Source organism: Lycium barbarum, chromosome 6 (genome assembly GCF_019175385.1).
Source record: "Lycium barbarum isolate Lr01 chromosome 6, ASM1917538v2, whole genome shotgun sequence".
NCBI lineage: Eukaryota > Viridiplantae > Streptophyta > Magnoliopsida > Solanales > Solanaceae > Lycium > Lycium barbarum.
Genome location: NC_083342.1, coordinates 123,188,819 through 123,208,570, shown reverse-complemented (window position 1 = coordinate 123,208,570; position 19,752 = coordinate 123,188,819). Strand labels below are relative to the sequence as shown.

Sequence of the window (19,752 nt, the reverse complement as noted above, 5' to 3'; positions counted from 1 at the left end):
TGCGGGAAATCCGGCCGCGACGGCGGCGGACAGATGAGCAACCGCCAGTGGCCGACGGGACAGCCACCGGCAGGGGGCTACTACTGGCCTGCCTGGCCGCCCCAGCAGTGGCCAATGCCCAGTGGCAGCAGCATCCCACCACACTGCGGCCCCGCAGCGGCATTCTCGGTGCGGGTCCACGACCTCAGCTGGCCTATTCCATGCATGGTCCGACCAATTCTGGGTACACTCCGACAGACGTGGAGGCAGCCATGCACACTCTGTCCCTGCATCAACCGGATGATAATTAGTACATGGACACCAGAGCGACTTCCCACATGACTGCCAACTCAGGTACTCTCACGTCTTATTTTAATTTGAGTAATAATTCTAGAATCATTGTTGGTAATGGTAGCACTATTCGAATTCGAGGCTATGGTCATACATCCTTACCCGCTCCTAATCATCAATTACGTCTCCGAAATGTCTTGCATGCTCCAAAACTCATCAAAAACCTTATTCCCATACGTAAATTCACTAAGGACAATAATGTTTCTGTTGAGTTTGATCCTCTTGGGTTTTCTGTGAATGATTTACCGACGGGGAGCCGCCTAATAAGATGTGAGAGCACCGGGGAATTGTATCCTATCATTGCCACAAAATGGACCACTCCACCATCCACCTTCATTGCCGCATCACCTAGCTTGTGGCATTCCCGACTAAGCCATCCGGGAAATGCTATCCTTAGTTCTCTTCGTAGTAATGCCTTAATTGAATGTAATAGGGCCCGAACTTCTTTTTGTACCTCTTGTCCTTTGGGGAAACATGTTAAATTGCCATTTTATGATTCATTGTCATTTACTACTATGTCGTTTGATATCATTCATAGTGATTTATGGACATCTCCTGTTTTAAGTTCTAATGGGCACCGCTATTATGTTTTCTTTTTTGATGATTATAGTAATTTTCTTTGAACTTTTCCAATCTCTAACAAGTCCCAAGTCTATTCCACTTTTCTATCTTTTAAGGCATTAATACGGACTCAATTCGAAAGAGACATTAAAAACATTCAATGTGATAATGGGCGGGAGTTCGCCAATGGGAATTTTCAATCTTTTTGCGCCTCAAATGGTTTAAATTTCCGATTTTATTGCCCCCATACCTCTCCTCAAAACGGCAAAGCGGAAAGAAAAATTAAATCCATTAACAACATAGTGCGCACTCTTCTTGTCCACTCTTCCATGCCCCCCTCTTTTTGGCATCATGCTCTCCAAATGGCCACATACCTCCTTAATGTACTTCCCACCAAAGTCCTTGGGTATAAATCACCAACACAAGTTCTCTATCAACGAATCCCCTCCTATTCTCATCTCTGGGTTTTTGGGTGTCTATGCTATCCACTTTTCCCATCGACAACTATTCATAAGTTACAAGCAAGATCCCCCCCCGTGTGTATTTTTGGGCTATCCGTTGCATCATAGAGGATATAAATGTTATGATTTATCCACCAACAAAATCATCATCTCAAGGCATGTCATCTTTGAGGAAACTCAATTTCCCTTCTCCAAATTGCACTCACCAACCCCAACTTCTTATGATTTTTTGGACCATGGGATTTCTCCATATACCCTGCATTTTCTGTCACAGCCTCCTCCACTCGTCGTTCCCTCAGTCCAGCCCCTCCCCCCCACTGCTGAGCAGCCCCTCCCCCCCGCCGCTCCACCCATGACTGCCCAGCAGCCCTCTCCCCCCACTGCCCAGCAGTCCAACCCCACGATCACTGCCCCACAGCCCCTACCCCCCACTGCCCCACCCGTGACTGCCCAGCAGCCCACCCGCATGGTCACTAGAAGCCAACATGGGATTTTTAAGCCCAAACAACCGTTCAACTTAAATACTTCTAGCACTCCCTCCATCTCGCCTATCCCACAAAATCCTGTCAGTGCTCTAAATGACCATAATTGGAAAGCTTTCATGGTTGATGAATATAATGCTCTAATTAGTAATAAGACGTGGGAGTTGGTTCCACGTCCCACTGATGTGAATCTTATTCGTTCTATGTGGATTTTTCGTCATAAAAAGAAATCTGATGGTTCTTTTGAGAGGCACAAAGCCCGTCTTGTCTGTGATGGCAGGTCTCAACAGGTTGGAGTTGACTGCGACGAGACTTTCAGTCCGATTGTCAAACCGGCTACTATTAGTGCTGTCTTGAGCATTGCACTTGCACACTCTTGGCCCATTCATCAGTTGGACGTCAAGAATGCTTTCCTACACGGTAATCTTAATGAGACTGTTTATATGCATCAGCCTATTGGGTTTAAGGATCCAAATCATCCACATCATGTCTGTCTCTTGAAGAAATCGTTGTACGGACTTAAGTAAGCTCCCCGTGCATGGTTCCAACGCTTTGCAGACTATGTCTCCACTATTGGTTTTTCACATAGCCGATCTGATCACTCTCTCTTTATTTATTGTCGAGGTTCTGACATTGCTTACATTCTCCTATATGTTAATGATATTATTCTCACAGCTTCCTCAGATGCTCTCAGAAAATCCATCATGTCTCTGCTTAGTGCCGAATTTGCTATGAAGGATTTGGGCCCTCTAAGCTATTTTATGGGTATCGCTGTTACCCGGACTTCACACGGCATGTTTCTCTCTCAGAAAAATTATGCAGCAGATATTATAGAGCGTGCGGGCATGACTGCCTGTAAGCCAAGTCAGACACCGGTTGACACCAAAGCCAAACTTGGTGCCACGGCCGGGCCTCCTTGCGATGATCCCACCCAATATCGTAAGTTGGCCGGCGCGTTGCAATACCTTACATTCACAAGACCAGACATCTCCTATGCGGTTCAACAAGTATGCCTTCACATGCATGATCCAAAGGTTGCACATATGCATGCTCTTAAACGCATAGTCCGATACATTCAAGGTACTATTGAGTTTGGTCTCCATCTGTACAAATCCTCCATTGCCTCTCTTGTTTCTTATACAGATGCAGGTTGGGGTGGTTGTCCAGACACTCGCCGATCCACATCAGGTTACTGTGTCTTCCTTGGCGATAATCTCCTCTCATGGTCATCCAAACGGCAACCTACTATGTCTAAGTCGAGTGCCGAGGCCGAATACCGTGGCGTCGCTAATGTCGTCTCTGAGTCCTGTTGGCTTCGCAACCTTCTTTTGGAGCTCCGTTGTCCCATCCGGACAGCTACATTGATTTATTGTGATAATGTTAGTACCATATACCTATCAGGTAATCCAGTTCAGCACCAACGCACTAAACATATTGAGATGGACATACATTTCGTACGTGAGAAAGTTGCCCGTGGAGAAGTTCGTGTTCTTCACGTCCCGTCCCGTTACCAAATCGCAGATATCTTCACTAAAGGTCTTCCGCGCGTGCTCTTTGATGATTTCAGGGACAGTCTAAGCGTACGACAACCTCCCGCTTCGACTGCGGGGGTGTGATAGACTATGTAAATATTGTAAATATTCTCTTCCTTATGTATAGTAATTAGGTCCTATAATTTAGCCAAGTATCATTCTGATAGTGAGATACCTACTTTGTATATAATGACTTTCATACATCAATACAAATCACGGATTGATTTCCTACACATAACAACATCTTATGCTCGTCTAAAGGAAAAGATAATCCTGCTCTCAAAACAACAATTACTTGATTGCATGCTTAAGTACTATGGAAAGCCTTCTCGGTTGAAAGACTTGAAGCCAAAAGCTTATTTTACACACACAATCATGCTTATAGGTTTGTCATAGAGCATTGAACTGTTGAAGAAAGCATACATCCATATAAATGTAAATGTCTATGAGATGTGGGCCCATCAAATGTGAAGATTATTAAGAAAAGTGGATTCAACATAATATCTTATGTCGCCTTCTAGGCAACAGAAGCCATAACAACATCTTATGCTCATCTAAAGGGAAAGATAATCCTGCCCTCAAAACAACAATTACTTGATTGCATGCTTAAGTGCTATGGAAAGCCTTCTCGGTTGAAAGACTTGAAGCCAAAAGCTTATTTTACACACACTTACAATCATGCTTATAGGTTTGCCGTAGAGCATTGAACTGTTGAAGAAAGCATATATCCATATAAATGTAAATGTCTATGAGATGTGGGCCCACCAAATGTGAAGATTATTAAGAAAAGTGGATTAACATAATATTAGGAATGAATGAAGGTAAAATGGGAAGAGATGAAAAGGAAAATATAGAAAATCTTATTGAACAATAGCCGCTCACTTGTTCGGTTCCTCACGCTCCACTTTAAAAAAACACTGCGAAAAGAAAGTGGGCCTACAAAGAAAGAAGCTGAACAAAGAAAAAAAGACATTGAAAAATGAGTTGAAGCAGGGTGGCACAGTATGCTGATTGTTGGTGATAAAGAAAAAGGTGTAGACTTTTATCTAACGAAGAATACTTATTAAATAAGATGGGGTCCTCGTATATTCGCAAAAATTAAGCGTAGTATTGTTTGTGAATTATCATATCTCATTATACAGTAAGATTTTAAGTGGTTTAGATTTTAAGCAATCATATCTCTAATTGTTCTAAGTTTCGTTCTTTGCTTGTCAAGAAAAACATCAGAGAATATTATTATAAGTAGGCATTTGGCCACATATACCAATAGAAAATTCACTTTTTTGGGAATTTTTGAAGTTGGAGTTGAAGATGGAGTTGTGTTTGGTTATAGATTTTGCAAATAATTTTTGGTTATTTTTTCTAAAAAACATGACAATATGATTCATTCCCCCAATTTTCAAAAACTAGCAAGACCACCCAAATTAACTAATTTACTTGAATTTCTCATCCTTACTATTTTCTTCCTCTGTCCAAACCATATTCATTAACTTTATTTTTATTATTTTATGCATTATATAAAACTACATTCGTTGCTTACTTATTATTTTCAAACTGATTAACTTCATAAAGTGCCAATTGCCAAGAATTACTTTGAAATATCTTGTTTCATATATGATATTTTGATGTTGTTTCTCGGCAACGTAATTCAGAGCATGACGTGTTGAGGTAGAGGTGATACACACACTTTAAAAGCATACCATAATTGTTGCAAAGCAATGCAGAGGTATGGAAACAAATGAAAATCATATGTGGATATCAAGGAACCAGGTCACATTTTTGAATCTCAAACAATGTAAGGCACCAATAAGAAACAAATTGGGAAATATTCAATTCGGTGAAATATCATAAATATGACCAAAAACTACACTTGACCGTGCGTTTCTTTTCTCCTACGAGCTACTATATACTATTACACTTCGTCAATTCTAATATTATTACAAAGATCCATTGGTACTAAAAATCAACAACACTAGTAATAGTTATTCTTTAATATAATCCTCTCATATGGTATGAATGGGGTCAAATTTATAAAAATAAAAAAATTAGGGTAAGTTAACCATAGTTGACTAATTGAAATCTACAGAAATCCTACTTTTAGTAAATAGTAAATTTAAAAAGGAACTACAATCATAATACTGTAATGTTAAAAAGCTTAGGGTTGCCGTCAGCATTATTTCTCTTTTATATAGACACTTGAAAAAACAGGCTTAACTTACATATTCTACCAACATGCGTCCCGTTACCACAAACATATGAAGAATTGAAGATACAACTTTATTCTACTTGAATTCCAAAAATGCTTGGGAAATCTAGCGGAAATGATGTTAACCTGAAGTACAAAAGCAAGAGGCGCATGTGACCGTGCTAAGCTCGGGGATTCTCTCATTAGTATTTTATAAACAACAGAAAACACCACCTACTTAATTTTCTAGAAAATATTTCTGGTGTTTTTTTTTTGGAGATTAACGATAATATCAGCAAATTAGATAGTATCTTTTATGATTTTTTTTTTTAAACGTTAAGAATTGATAATAATATTCAAATATTGGTTACAGCAATAATATAAAACAAAGAACTAACATAATTGTAAAGGTAATTATCCTGTCCAAAGGTAAGGGACGAAACTTTTCCCATTTGATGAAAAATAAATTGTCAACTAATATTATCTTTTGAAAATGTCTTTCCAACAAATATTTTCGGTCGTATGAAATACATCGATCTACTAATAAACCATCCAAAATAAAATAAAATAAGCTGATAGGGCAGGTATGTATCGCGCCAAATTCCAGCTCACTCATAGGCCTAATTGGATGTGCCAACTCAACAGTGGGGTACTATATTTGTCAAACCCCCAGTCAATATCTTCCAAAGGTCTCAATATTTTTGTCGAAACACTTCTACAGGGAACAAAAAAAATTATTTTGTGTTTTACTTTGTTGTGAGATAAAAATAAAAAATAAAAAGATTACTCACACAACTATTCAATTAGTATCAGTTGTGTTAGACACAAAATAAATTTCTTCTTCAACAAGTACGGCACAAACCATTTGCTATATAGTTTGGCCGGTTTAATTCAAGGGCAAATTATTCCACTTTTAAAATGCTTAGGCGGGTAATAGGACGCCCGCAAAGGCTGGGTGCGTCATAATTAAATCGATCAAACGTTGAGGGGGCATCTGACTATTTTCTCTTCTTTTTATCTACTTGAACAATTAGATTGACTACCTTATACCGTAGTCATTTCGAAATTCTTTTTTCTTCTCAACTATAAAGGTGCATGTGCTTCATAAAAAATCAACAATATTTCATCAAAAGAGCTCTATAATATAACAGTTTTGAACTTCTGGGATGAAGTTATCCAAATGATATGTGAACGGGGAAAGATTCTTGTAATTCCTACTATAAAGCAAAACAATTATCATTTATGTCAAACAAAATTTATATTACTAGCTTAATACAAGATTAGAAGATGTAGGATCCACATAATTAGTTCCTCTATATTATTTGGAATGTCATTAAAAGGACTTCTACAATAAGAGATTCTATAATCATAAGAAACTTTGTAATCGTCATACATGACATGAACCTCTTAAACTGTAAATCTTAATAGTACACAATTGCATTTTTCTTTCATTACAACACAATAAATTAGTACCATATAAAACTAGACGCCGTCCAATGGACCATGCCGAAATAATTTTCTTGAAGAGAAGGTAGCCACACTGAAAAATGAAAATGACCAGAATAATTGGGGCCAAAAAAGTATCTTCCAAATTTCAAAATGCAACTCTCAGCAAGTGGACAAAATAGACAACTGTTTGCCAAAATATTATTAGGCTGTTAAAACTAATGGTCCCATCAACGAATGAAAGCTTTTGTGACTCTGGAGACTAGAGAGACCAATCTCGACAACACTATCCTCTTCATACTTTCACAACATAATTATATTCCCTTTTTTTCTTAATTACTTAAATATTTATTTTTTGTCCATATTCAAAATTTAAAGGTGGTCATTCCATCATAATTAGGATTAGAGAATTAAAAATATTGAAGATTAGTTAAAGTAATTCCACCCACTGAGTGACAGATCATATCCATCATGTGAGCATCAGTCCACCCTGTTTCTTACTTTTCAAAAGGGCTGCCGGTGGGGTTAGACACTCAGAGAGGAGTTTATGTGAGTGTGCTTTGAGAGTCTTTTTGAGCTATTGCCAACCATAGCATTCTTTTTCCTTTCTTTCTTTACTATACTGAATCTTGTTTAACAGTTTAAGAAGGATCATTTCTTTGAATTCTTCATCATAATCATCAGTCTCTATATACATGGCTACTGATACTGTTCCATCAGATCATCCTACTACTGCCTCTGAGGTAATTTTCTCTGCCTGTTGCTAAAGAATTTTACCAGATACATATGTTTTGTGTATCTTGTCTTGTTACTTTTGAATGGATACATATGTTGACAGCTCTGTGGAAGTACTCTTTTTGGTTGTAGATAGAGTTCTGTAGCAAATATACCCTTTACTCTGCTATGTCATTTGCTATTGTTATGTGTTAAGAGTTGTATTAGCACAGAACAGATATTATTAGCATAGTAATTTTGATCTTTGAGTTCAAGGGTCCTAGTTATATTGTAATTTTGATTTTACTGCAAGGATATTAGGGTGATGAGCCTTATCAATCCCGGCTATCTCTAAGAAAGTAAAAAGAGAGAACTTCAGTATTCAAGTGACTTTTACCAGTCTTCAAAAGAGAAAACTAAGGACTTTTGTTTAAGGACGATGATGAAATTACTCCTGTAGTTTTTATTCATGATATCATAACAAAGAATTCAAATGAAATGTTTGATAGCTTTACTGAGATTAAAACTTGTTGCTTTGTTTATGAGAAGGTGAAGCCTGGAATCTTGCTTTTTGTGTAGTTGTTCTGGCCTGTTTATTTCGTTATCCTTTAAGACCACGCAAGTAACTTGAATGTGACAACAGTTAGCAGTATTATATGCTCAGTTCACCTAAGAAAGCCTCTTCCTAAGGTGCTTTTTGTTAGTATCAATCTTTATTGTGACTTGTGACTGATGAGGAAACTACCGTGTGTTTCCTCAACTTTGTCCTCTGTCCTCAACTTTGTCCTCTTTTTAACTAGTTCAAATTAATGTAACCAAGTCACCCCCGTTAAGTTTCTTCAGTTAAGTTCACAGTGACCACACTCCAAAATGAAAGCTTAATGTCCATGATTTTATCCTTTTTCATTTCCCTTTTTTCCTTGGACTCAAAACATTTTCTCATTTGATTTCTATTCTCGTTACTTCTTCATGTTTACTGCAGCAAGCTGTAAAGGAAGTGCCTGAAGAGGTTAAGACTATGGAAGGAGAAAGTGTTCCCCCTACCAAGGAGACTGAAGTAAAACCAAAAGAAGAATATTCCCCAAGTCCGGTGGTTTCTTCAACTGAACCAGTGGTAAAAATAGAGGACACAAAAAGCGAAACAATGATAATTGAAGAGCCAAAGAAGAATGATGAGGAAGAAAAAACAAAATCAGTGGAACCAGCCTCAGGAATAGCTGAAGAGGTTAGGAAAGCTGAGGAAGGTAAGAAGCCTAATGCTGATGAACCATTCCCAGAAATAGTTGAAGAAGTAAAGAAAGCTGATGAAGATGAGAAGCTAATAGCAGACAAAGCAGCCCCAGCTATAGTCGAAGAAGATAAGAAAGATGATGAGGTAGAGACGCCAACAATAGAGGCACCACCACCAGCAATCATAGAAGCGGTAAAGAAAGCTGAGGAAGAGAAGCCTAAAGTTGATGAACCAGCTCCTACTTCAGTTGAAGAAGTAAAGAAAGTTGATGAGGAAGAGAAGCCAACATCAGAGGAACCACCAGCAACCATCATTGAAGAGACAAAGAAAAGCGATGAGGAAGAGAAGCCTAAAGCTGATGAACCAATTCCAACAATAGTCGAAGAAGTAAAGAAACCTGATGAGAAGCCAACGATAGAGGAGCCTCCACCGACTATAATCAAAGAGGTAAAGAAAATTGATGAAGAAGAGAAGCCTAAAGCTGATGAACCAGCTCCAACAATAGTGGAAGAAGTCAAGAAAGCTGATGAACCAGCTCAAACAATAGTGGAAGAAGTCAAGAAAGCTAATGAAGAAGAGAAGCCAATGGTAGAGGAACCTCCAGCAACTATAATTGAAGAGGTAAAGAAAAGCGTTGAGGAAGAGAAGCCAATAGCTGATGAGCCATTGCTCCCAGCAATTGAAGAGGTTAAAAAAGTTGATGCAGCACCTGCTCCGCCAGCCACAGCTCACGAGGAAGAGAATTCAAAAGCTGAGGAACTGCTAAGCATACCTGCTACTTCAGCAGAATCAGAAGAAAAGATAGCAGACAAGGAAATTGAGCCTCCTACTGTTGAAGAAGTTAAGAAACAAGATGAAACACCTGCATTGGATGTCACTAGCAAAGATCTTCCAGAATTAACCAAGGAACCTGCCCTTGAACCAGAAGCTCAAAGCATTCCTGATCAAGTTGCTGATGTTACCAAAAGTGAACCAGAGGTCCAAGCAGAGGCTGGAAATGTCGAAATTTTAGACAAAGAATCTAAAATAGAGCCTGTTGAGGAAAAGCCTAAGCAGCAGCCAACAACAGTTCACATTGTGGAAAAGCCAACTGAAGCTACTGAGAAGATTGAGCAAGAAGCTGCTGAGGCCGTTGCTGGAAAAGAAGAAGTGATTCCAGTAGATAAGGTAGAAGAGACCCCAAAAGAGGAACCTGTTGTTGCAGAGAGCTCAAATAAAGTGAAGTCAACTACTTTAGAAACACTAATGCAGAAAACAGACGAGGAAGGTCCTACAGAAGTTGTTGCAGACAATGTTGTTGTTGAGGAAAAAGAAAAGGAATCGATTCCAGAGGCTACAGTTGCTGAAGATCCAGCAAAAGAAGAGGTGAAAGTTGAAGATCAAGACGAGCAGGTGGTTAGTGAGGAATTAGCTGCAACAGAAGCAAAGGTAGTTGAAACATCTGAAGTTGCTGAAAAGGCTCCAGAAATGGAGGTTGCTTCCAGAAACTTTGAACCAATTGCTGAAAATGGGAGCAAAAGCGACGAGAAAATTGCTACAACTAATGATCAAGATGAGAAGGGAGAGAAAAGTGTTGCGACTGAGGAATTAGCTGCACCACAAGCAAAGGGAGTTGAAACATCTGAAGTAGCTGAAAAGGTTCCAGAAGTGGAGATTGTTTCTAGAGACATTAAGCCAATTGCTGAAAATGGGAGCACAAAGGATGAGACAATTCCTACAACTGAAGCCAATGAAGCTGCAGAAGTTGAGAAGAAAGTGGATGAGGCAACAGCTAATGCTACTGCTGAACCATCAGTTGAAGAGGCTCAGAAGTCGGAGACAGAGAGGAGAGATGAGAAAACTGCTGAAGGAGAGAAAGAAGTTGAGGAGACCGCAAAAATAGAAGCTGCTAAGAACGCTGAAAACGAGAAAACTACAGAAGAAGTTCCAGTAAAGGCAAAGCACTCAAACAATCTTATGTCCAAGGTGAAGCAGTCTCTTGTGAAGGCAAAGAAAGCAATCATTGGGAAGTCTCCCAGCTCTAAATCTGATACAAAGAATGAAGTTAAAACCAAATAAGACACAGGGAAGAAACATTACAATCATAAGTGAGTTGTTTTATTAGTTGTGTTATCTTTATTTCTTTTCTTGAATTTTTTTTTCTTCATTTTTTGGGTCACCAGGGGTCAGGTATATTGGTGCTAGTGTTTGGGGTGTTGTATGATTCTAGTGTTTGTCATACGTACAGTATAGTTATGGTTTCTTTGTCCAAAGTCCAAACTAGAAAGAATGTTCCTTTTTATGTTTTTCTCTTCTTATTTGACTATTGAGTCAGTTTGTGAGTTTGTGGAAAACCCTATTTAATTGATTGGAGGATGATGTACATAAAGTGTCATAATTCTATGTATAAGCTTGTTCTTGTTGCATATCCTTTTTGTTGTTAGTCATTATGGTTAAAAAGTCCCTGTTTATGAGATTAGTTGTTTGGTCAGTGCCAGTGATCTATCATTAGTTCATGCTGCTTCATGCCTGCAAGAATATACAGCTACAATAGGTTTGTTATTCTCTTGCATCATGGTGTTTAGAATACGACAATTCAGTTGGAAACCTGATATATGTTTATGAAACTCATCTAATCAGAAGCTTAAGAAAATTCCTTTCCCTTTAGGCTCGCATGATTTTTCCCAAAAGACCTCAACTATTTATGCACGTTACATGTATCTTTTTTTCGTATTAATGGGCGACTGTTTGCACATCCGATATAAATGTGATATCTATTTTTGGAAACAAAAGGATAGGCAAAGAGGATTCACCATATAAAAGCAGAAAGAAGGGATGAGGAGACAACACGCCTCCTCATTAACAGGGATGCTAAGAATAACACAATTCTCATCACAGGAAATTAATGGACACAAAAGAGGAGCAAAACTGGGGCATGAAGCTACATGTGCAATAAATTCACCAGTATTGGCAATCAAGCTGGATTTATGACTTGAAAAGGACTGATCCTGTACACTTTCTTCTCATTAGTAACTTTCACCTTCTTAAATCTTGTACTCACCAACTTATACTATGTAAGTCTTGTGTTAAGTTCAACATGGAGTAGGCTAAGACCTAAGAAACGTCATTAGTTACTTGTTCACGTAGATGGAGCAGGGACAATAAAGATTTAAAGTGGATGTATTCAATCCTTGTATTCTCATCATTGAATCCAATGCACATTTGCAATTATAGGTTCATAACTTGATTGAAATTTTAGAATCTTTCTAGTATATATCTATATTCTGTGCAAAAAAGCCTAGATTCAGTTGAACCACTAAAACTAAACTGCATCTAGCTCTGTTTTGGGGGGATCTAAAATTCTCTGCTTCACATAACAGCACCTAGCATGCATGAAAGAATTTACCAAACAGGGTTCACACAGATATTGAAAGTACAGGTGACTAAATGAAAAATACTTTTGCTATTTTATTATTTGAAGAACGTTGACGTGTCTGGTACACATTACACATTTGAGATGCCAAAACTTGATCCTTGTGGGGAGGGCGGGAAGAAGTCTGCTCCCAACTGCTTTTAGATATCTTTGATGTACATTTGAAGGAGAAAATTATGGTCTCTCTTTACATTACCAAAACCTGTGCATTTGTCTACATTCCGATGGCAGTTGCAAAACCAGCTTCATTCTGAAACTCTTCCAGTTATCTCCAGTAACAATTAGATTCTCAGAACTGCACCGGTTAGAGTTAAAAGGAGATACCTTCTGAGTGAGAAAATGACTTTTCCATTAGATGAAAATCAAACCGTCATTGATCAGAACACAAAGTTGTGATTACAAACTGGGACCTGCATCCAGTGAAATACTCGATTATCTTCCAGGTCACATAGACAAAAGGGAGGAGCAGAGATTCACAATATAATAAGGAAGATACATCTTAACATAACGAATGAAGTTGTCCTCGCTACATTGTTACATTTGTCTTTTCTAACACCAACTCACCAGCTTCATTTCCAGGCACATTTGTTTGGTTGGTCAAGTTATTAGTTGCACTATCACTAACATCAGGGAGTTGGTCATTTTTTTGCACCGACGCTGATTTGTCCAGAACTTCATTTGTTGCTTGTACCTGGTATAGCAGGAAATAGAACTTATTAAGATGATGCAGCGCCGATGTTATCTGACAACAAGGAAAGCAACTAGTTCACCGTGAATTAAAAGCAAAATATACTGAGGGCCAGTAATATTTATGGTCCATAATTACTTATCCAAAAACTATACATGATTGCAAGACATTATTATGTTAGACCAATTTACACTTGGCCCAGGAAAATACACGAGCAATTTTACAGAATTAGTAATTGACCCACGGCTTAGGGACAGAAGCAGAAAGGAAGTATGACAGATTCACGAGGAACCAGAGATTTCCAAATGTATCCTGATGAAATTAGAACTTCTGTCAACTTAGATGGCAACTACCATGGAATATCATGAATCCACTATGGAACCAGAAAATTCCTAGTGCCTCCAAGTGTGTGTTGATGAGCCGGTGACAACAATGAACAAACTCGAAACATTTGACTTAGTCACCAACTAAATACCAAGCTACTTGCCACGAAATGTCCTCAGTTCGGCTAGTTTCAATGGTTCCAAGATCGAAGAGTCATATTCCTATAAAAACTAGAAAAGATAGGCAACACCTTTTCCTCCAGAGAGGGTTCTCAAAGATAGCATGTAAATTTTGGGTACATCCTTGTCTCCCAAACAAGCCTCTAATGAGTATCAATTTGTTTTTCAAAATCAAGCATTAGTCTTCATATGTAACATAGTCCTAATAACAGCTATACAGAGCTGTCCAGCAGTTGGTAACATAATGGAAAATGAGGCCAGTAACAAAAAATCCTTTATAAATTGACCATGACTCGGCAAAAATGCAGTTGTCACAGGTATAGCTTTTTTATTAGAAGTTGCATTGTCGAGGATTAACATGAAAATACTTGATAATTTAGGTCTACTTTCTATTTAGCAGTTTTAGTGGTCATTTACAATAAGAGTCAAAAACAACTTTGGGCACAGTTTCTCAACAAAACTTCACATACAGAAAATTATACTCTCTGCCAGCCAATACATCCACCTCACACTTCTCTATTTCATAACAGATAATCAGCCATTTCATGTAGATACCTTAACTATACCATGACTGCCACATTTACGAGTAGCAGCCTACAATGAAAAAATATACGGTTATAGAAATCAATCTTCTCATTTGGAATAATCTTTTCTTTATTAAATTAGTCTAGGATTGCATCTAACTCTTCCCATCTTTATACAAGCACCGGCAATACATGACAATGTAACTTGAAAATATGTAAGACAATAAAAGAATAAATCCAAAAACAAGAATGATTTCATCACCCCAAACTATACAGACAACTTCTAATACTGAAGCTAATATTTTCAGATAGGAAACCTAGTACTTTCGGCAGATTCAAGAAATGAATTATTGAAAGCAGTAGAAAAGCAATTGCAATATCTCTGACTATCATTTCTTTCTATTTTTCTTCATCTCCTTTTCAATAGAAAGAACATCATAAGTCCTTGATAAACATACACACCTGACTACATGTCTGATTTAGTGGGCGGCTAGGTTCAGCATTATGGACTATGTGCGAGTTCTTGTGTACTGGATTTTTGGAATCCACAGTTGGTGGTGCACTCGGTATCTCCACTGGAACTCCTGCCCTTGCAACATTCAAAGGGACAGTTGATGATTGCCCTGCCAAAGGACCTAGAGATGTTCGAGGGATTGGCATTGGACGTCCTTGACCAGGATGTGCAAAGGCATGACGATTAGATACAGCTACTCCTGGATAAGCGGCGGAAGCAGGAATAGGAGGTGAGGGAAAATGCCCTCCTTGCACAGAGGGCATTGGAAATCTACCATTCATCTCAAGCATACCCATCCCAAATCCCATCCCCATCCCCATACCCATCCCTAAACCCATTGGGGAGAAATGTGGCATATGGGCAGCATGCATGTGCTGCACTCCTGTAGGAAACATCATTGGTGGGACGCAAAACCCTGCTCCCATAGACATTATCTGCCCAAAAGAAAAGATGGATGAGGCAGTTAGCAATTGTAGTTATGAGTCTTATGACTCTAATTCTCAGTTCTTAAGAAGAAAAATGCACCAGCATAAGAAACCATCATCTAACCTGTACTTGCAGTTGAAGTGTCTTCAAATATTCAATAGCTTCATCAAGCATTGAAGCTTTGTCAGCCTACCAATCAATAAGGAAAACCATCAAGAAGATTGAAAATGAGAAAACGACTTGTCAGCATGACTTTAACTTATCCAAGGCTTTCGTACCTTGTTGCAGTTTGGTATTAGTTCCTGTAATGCACGCATCTTTTCGTTAATCCTATCCCTTCGCCTCTGTTTGCAGAAAACGAATAAGAAAACATTTAGATCTAAATTATCTCAACAAGATCTACAACCAGAAAATGCAAAAAAGCACAGATGATATGGTAATGGTTAGCTCACCCGCTCAGATAAATTATGCACCTCTGCAGCTCGGCTTCTCTTTGAACCTGTACCTCCTCTAGCATGACAAGTTTTTTTAATACCAACAGATTCTTCTTCTTCAACATCCTGAACAAAAGATAATTCCTTGTCAGCCTGTTCATCATCCTGACAAAGAAGTAACATACTAAACAACGAGGTTAGAAATAATAGCCTTTAAACAATAAACTTACTTCGCTTCGACATTCGGACTCCTCATTATCTCGGGTTTTCCTCTTTAGATTATGAGTAGGCTGCTCACTTGATCCTCTCTCTGCACTGCTACCGGAGCATACAGATGAGCAAACAACCCCATGTTCAACATTTCTCTCACCGTCGACAATATCCTTGGTAGCCTTTGCACCAGTAAATTGACCATGGTTGTTGTCATTATTACTTGAACAATCTCTGAATACATTATCAGACTGTTCAACATGACATGATCTATCATTTGTTGGATAATGCAGGACTTTTTCCTTCTTGGAAGTTAAGTAGTTTTCAGCTGCTGCAGCACTAACATGATTGTCTCCAATTGTCACTTTTTCTCCTTCTTTATTTCCCTTTGCTTCTAAGTTAGATGAACATGAGACATTTGGAGCGCCAGAAATATTTTGAAGCTTAGCTGCTTTAACAAATGTAGCAGGTCTTGAGAAATGTGAGAAGTTCAACAAACTGGAGGAGTTTCCAGGCATAGTTTGCTTTTGAATTTTGTTGTTTTTAACATCACCAGCTGAAGCTTGACTTTGACTCGAACCCCCATAAACAGAAACTGGAGTATTACTAATTTTACTGCTCAAGATATCTGAAACTCCTGACTGGGGTGCCAATGAAGTTAACCGGCTAAATCTGGAAGAAGGAGAAACCTTTGATGTATTTCTTTGCTCAAAATTCACAGCATTATGAACAGGAACACTATGTGAATCCCTAATCATCTTCTCAGAACTACCTCTCTTATTTATTAAACCAAACTCACTCTGTCCGGATGGTTCATTTGCCGTCACACCAGATATTTCAGGTAATAATTGAGAACAATAATCTTGTTCTGCTGAATAACCTAACCAAGGCACCCCTTCATCGTCTTGAATCAAATCTAATTCATCAGTGGGCACAGATAATGGCATATCATTCAACATAGAGTCCATCAGACCAAACTTCCCAATCTTTGAGGTTGAGGAATTTCCAGTGTACTTGTCTCGATCCCACGAGGCATTTGACAGAAGATTATTAGGAATAGGGTTCTTCTTTATATGACCATTTTCCCATACAAGCTCAACCAAGCCATTCTCAGGACTGCATAAAAACCAAGAAAAATTTCTCAAAACATAGCACCAACCAACTAGCTAAATATTAATCCACTGGTTCCAACCATAAAAGAGCACAAACAAGATGCAAAAATGGAAACTTTTTATTATTATTAGGAAATGCTAAATAGAAACTGTACTCACAAAGATGATATCTCCTGTTGGCCAGATTCAAGCTTCCCTCTAGCCATTTTCAAGAACTCAGAGAGAGGCATGATGAACAACTGTGATAACTGTTACTCAGAATTGCACTAAGTTTGGGCACTCTGGCATTATTAGGAACACTCCCACACCTGGTCCCATAACATTGTTTTCCAGCAAAAATCCAAACACTTTAGAATTCTCAAGCATATAACACTGAAAACCAAAAAATGTTTCCATAAACTAATGTCCTAATCAGTAAAATTATAATAAACCCCATAACAGTAGTCAGAATATAAATAATAAAGTTATCAGTCAAACCCCCTAATTGTTTAATAAGGTTCCATAATAAGATACTTTAAAACAATAAAGCAATCAACTTGAACTTTCTTTCAGTTAAAAAGTTCAAATCTTTTAATTCAATTTCAATCATTAGTATATATAAACCCCTCCAAGATTTCCTAAATTAATCAACAACCCACAAACAATTAGTTAATTTAAAAAAAAAAAAAAAAAAAAAAAAAACGCCCACCTCAGATCAGCTCACTAAGTACAAGAAAATCTTCTTCTTGAAACCACCAATATATTAGGCTTTCCACATGGTCTTTATAGCTTTCCAAAAAAGTAGAAATCTTGCACAGCTAAGTTGGGTTTTTTGAGGTCCAAGAAAAACAACTGTACTTCTTGAAAATGTAAAGTAAGATTTAGAGAGATAAAGAAAAGAGAATAGCCAGTAGCAAACACTATTATTATTATTACAATGAAAAACCAGAAAAATGTATAGCGCTTTGCTTTTTCAACTTAAACTCAGAATGTTATAAGCAAGCTTCCAATTCTGTTTTGTCTTTTAACCATGGTTAAGAAAAGTACGCTTAACAACTTAACCACGGTTTGTTTATTCTTTTGGTTTTGGAGTATGTTTGTACTTAACTTTTTTTTTTTTTTTTTTTTTTTTTTTTTTTTTTTACACTTTACGGGGAATGGAAACCGTTGATCTGATCAAACGGTTGCTTATATAACCTGTCATTACATCAGCTTTGTTTCCGAGTAGTTATTTTCTTTTTTCTTTTTCTGATATAAAAAATCGACAACTATAATTTTTTTCATCAAATGAACTACAAGAACTTTAGACTTTAGTTTTTCGATTTGCAGTTTAGATTTGAAGAGAATATACCACATGACGGATGAGAATTTTGGACTTCTTATAAGGCTTGAATAATCCTACTTCCTTTGCGTTAATTTTTGGGTGTGAGTTACGCTCAAGGCTTAATTTGACATGATGTCAGAACATGACTCATCTCAATTATTGTGTATCGACCCTACGCACTAGATGCCCAACTCTGGGCGTGAGTGGGGTGTTGAAGAGTTTCACATCAGATGAAAAAGTTAGATCTCCTTATATGGACTTAGACAATCCTTTCCTCATGAGCTAGTTTTGGGGTTGAGCTAGCTCTAAAATTAATTTATTTACATGGTATCAGATTCAGGCCCAGACCCGATCAGATGTGGCCCCAGACCAATTGATCGGTATCAGACCGATAGAGGTGGAAATGCCCCCCATTCTTGAATGTACACACTCCAGATTGAACAGTGGAACCTCCAATAAAATAATGTTCGAATCTAGACGTTAGAAATGAAGAGAATATACCACATCCCTTCAGATTTTCCTTACGAAAATTCTGATTATCTTCTTCCTTCTTTCTGCACTTCAAATATATTCTATGTGATTTGCTGCCACCTGTTGTGTTTGTCGTTCACCGGGGTTTGAGGTACCGCTACGTTGGTGAGTTAATTCGTTTTATCTTGAGAGGATATATTCCATAACTACGGGTACATTGAGGGAAGCATTCCTTAAGAACACAGTGTGAACTCAGTGGGCTCGAATTTATTTTTCTTTCTTTCCAGATTCTGTTTTAGATAATTTTCCAAATACAAAAATCCAACATAGTTTTGGTTCTATAGTGTTGGCATGACTATTGTATAATCTTTTTGTTGGAAATCTTATGGAAAATACTTGATCGTGAACCTTCTCGAAAAATGCTTTATCACGAACCCTTGTAGAGAAATTCTTGAAAGCTTGAGGCATGTCAATTAAGACACTGTCCTTAAGAATATTTCACCCGGTATGAGCGTATCCCCTGGGATTCAACAAGCTCTTCCAGTACAAAACTAGGATCCAGAATCTAACAAAGATTTGACAAAGTAAAAAACCCAACACACTATAATCTTTAAGGAAAAATATGTTTTTGTATATGTCTCTCGGTATTTCTCAATACAATAGGAGCACAGGAAGGATATATATATAGTCAAACCTCTCTATAATTGTCATTCGATATAACAGCAAATCACTAAAACGACATGATTTTCTCCAGAATCACTTTTTCATGTTATATTTTACTTCTCTATAACAGCATTCTACCTATAACAGCAGTGACATTCATTATAGTGGTACACTCTTTGTAAAATTACCTCTCTATAAGACTATAACTGCCATACTAAAATATTGTGTTATTATATTTTGTAAGAAATATATTATGTATAAAATTAAAGATTAAAATATTTATAGTAATCATCATTAATGTCATGGACATAGTAGAAGAGTCATTTGTTGAACCCTTATATAAGCTTCAAGGGAAAGCTATTTAATTGTTTTTTGTTGAAAGTTTGGACAAAATTCCTCGTCATTCAAGCGTTATATTATCACTAAGAGACTAAAATTTACGAAACAACCTATAATTGCAGAATTCTTACGTCAAACTTGAATTATTTAAATTCTCAAATAATTTTAAAGCATATGTTCCTTAGATTTTAATTCTTTATCGGTATGGTAC

The 19,752-nt window shown here is 37.7% G+C and overlaps 2 protein-coding genes across 4 annotated transcripts; one reads left to right on the top strand and one right to left on the bottom strand.

Moving 5' to 3' along the window:
• The first annotated feature begins 7,292 nt into the window (after window positions 1-7,292).
• Window positions 7,293-11,347, top strand: LOC132598526 (uncharacterized). Its single transcript, XM_060311454.1, has 2 exons — window positions 7,293-7,740; window positions 8,694-11,347. The coding sequence occupies exons 1-2, from the start codon at window positions 7,693-7,695 to the stop codon at window positions 10,998-11,000; spliced, it is 2,355 nt and encodes a 784-aa protein (XP_060167437.1). The 5' UTR covers window positions 7,293-7,692; the 3' UTR covers window positions 11,001-11,347.
• Window positions 11,348-12,365: 1,018 nt separating this feature from the next.
• Window positions 12,366-17,722, bottom strand: LOC132598527 (transcription factor PIF3-like). 3 transcript variants are annotated; one of them, XM_060311456.1, is made up of 9 exons: window positions 17,454-17,722; window positions 16,925-17,137; window positions 15,674-16,769; window positions 15,462-15,569; window positions 15,288-15,353; window positions 15,133-15,198; window positions 14,532-15,017; window positions 12,919-13,045; window positions 12,366-12,764 (listed from the first exon to the last, which is right to left on the bottom strand). In XM_060311456.1, exons 2-9 carry the CDS (start codon window positions 16,993-16,995, stop codon window positions 12,751-12,753), a joined length of 2,034 nt encoding a protein of 677 aa, XP_060167439.1. In that variant the 5' UTR covers window positions 16,996-17,137; window positions 17,454-17,722; the 3' UTR covers window positions 12,366-12,750. The 3 variants fall into 3 exon arrangements, with proteins under 3 accessions (XP_060167439.1, XP_060167438.1, XP_060167440.1); XM_060311455.1 differs by having other exon boundaries at window positions 16,925-17,073; XM_060311457.1 differs by lacking the exon at window positions 16,925-17,137.
• Window positions 17,723-19,752: the final 2,030 nt, after the last annotated feature.

Bases quoted from the DNA above. Each gene is read 5' to 3' on its own strand.
- LOC132598526 (XM_060311454.1), top strand. From the start codon at position 7,693: ATGGCTACTGATACTGTTCCATCAGATCATCCTACTACTGCCTCTGAG. The intron at 7,741-8,693 runs GTAATTTTCTCT...TGTTTACTGCAG, and splicing joins ATCCTACTACTGCCTCTGAG to CAAGCTGTAAAGGAAGTGCC.
- LOC132598527 (XM_060311456.1), bottom strand. From the start codon at position 16,995: ATGCCTCTCTCTGAGTTCTTGAAAATGGCTAGAGGGAAGCTTGAATCT. The intron at 16,770-16,924 runs GTGAGTACAGTT...GTTTTTATGCAG, and splicing joins CAACAGGAGATATCATCTTT to TCCTGAGAATGGCTTGGTTG. The intron at 15,018-15,132 runs GTTAGATGATGG...TCTTTTGGGCAG, and splicing joins CACTTCAACTGCAAGTACAG to ATAATGTCTATGGGAGCAGG.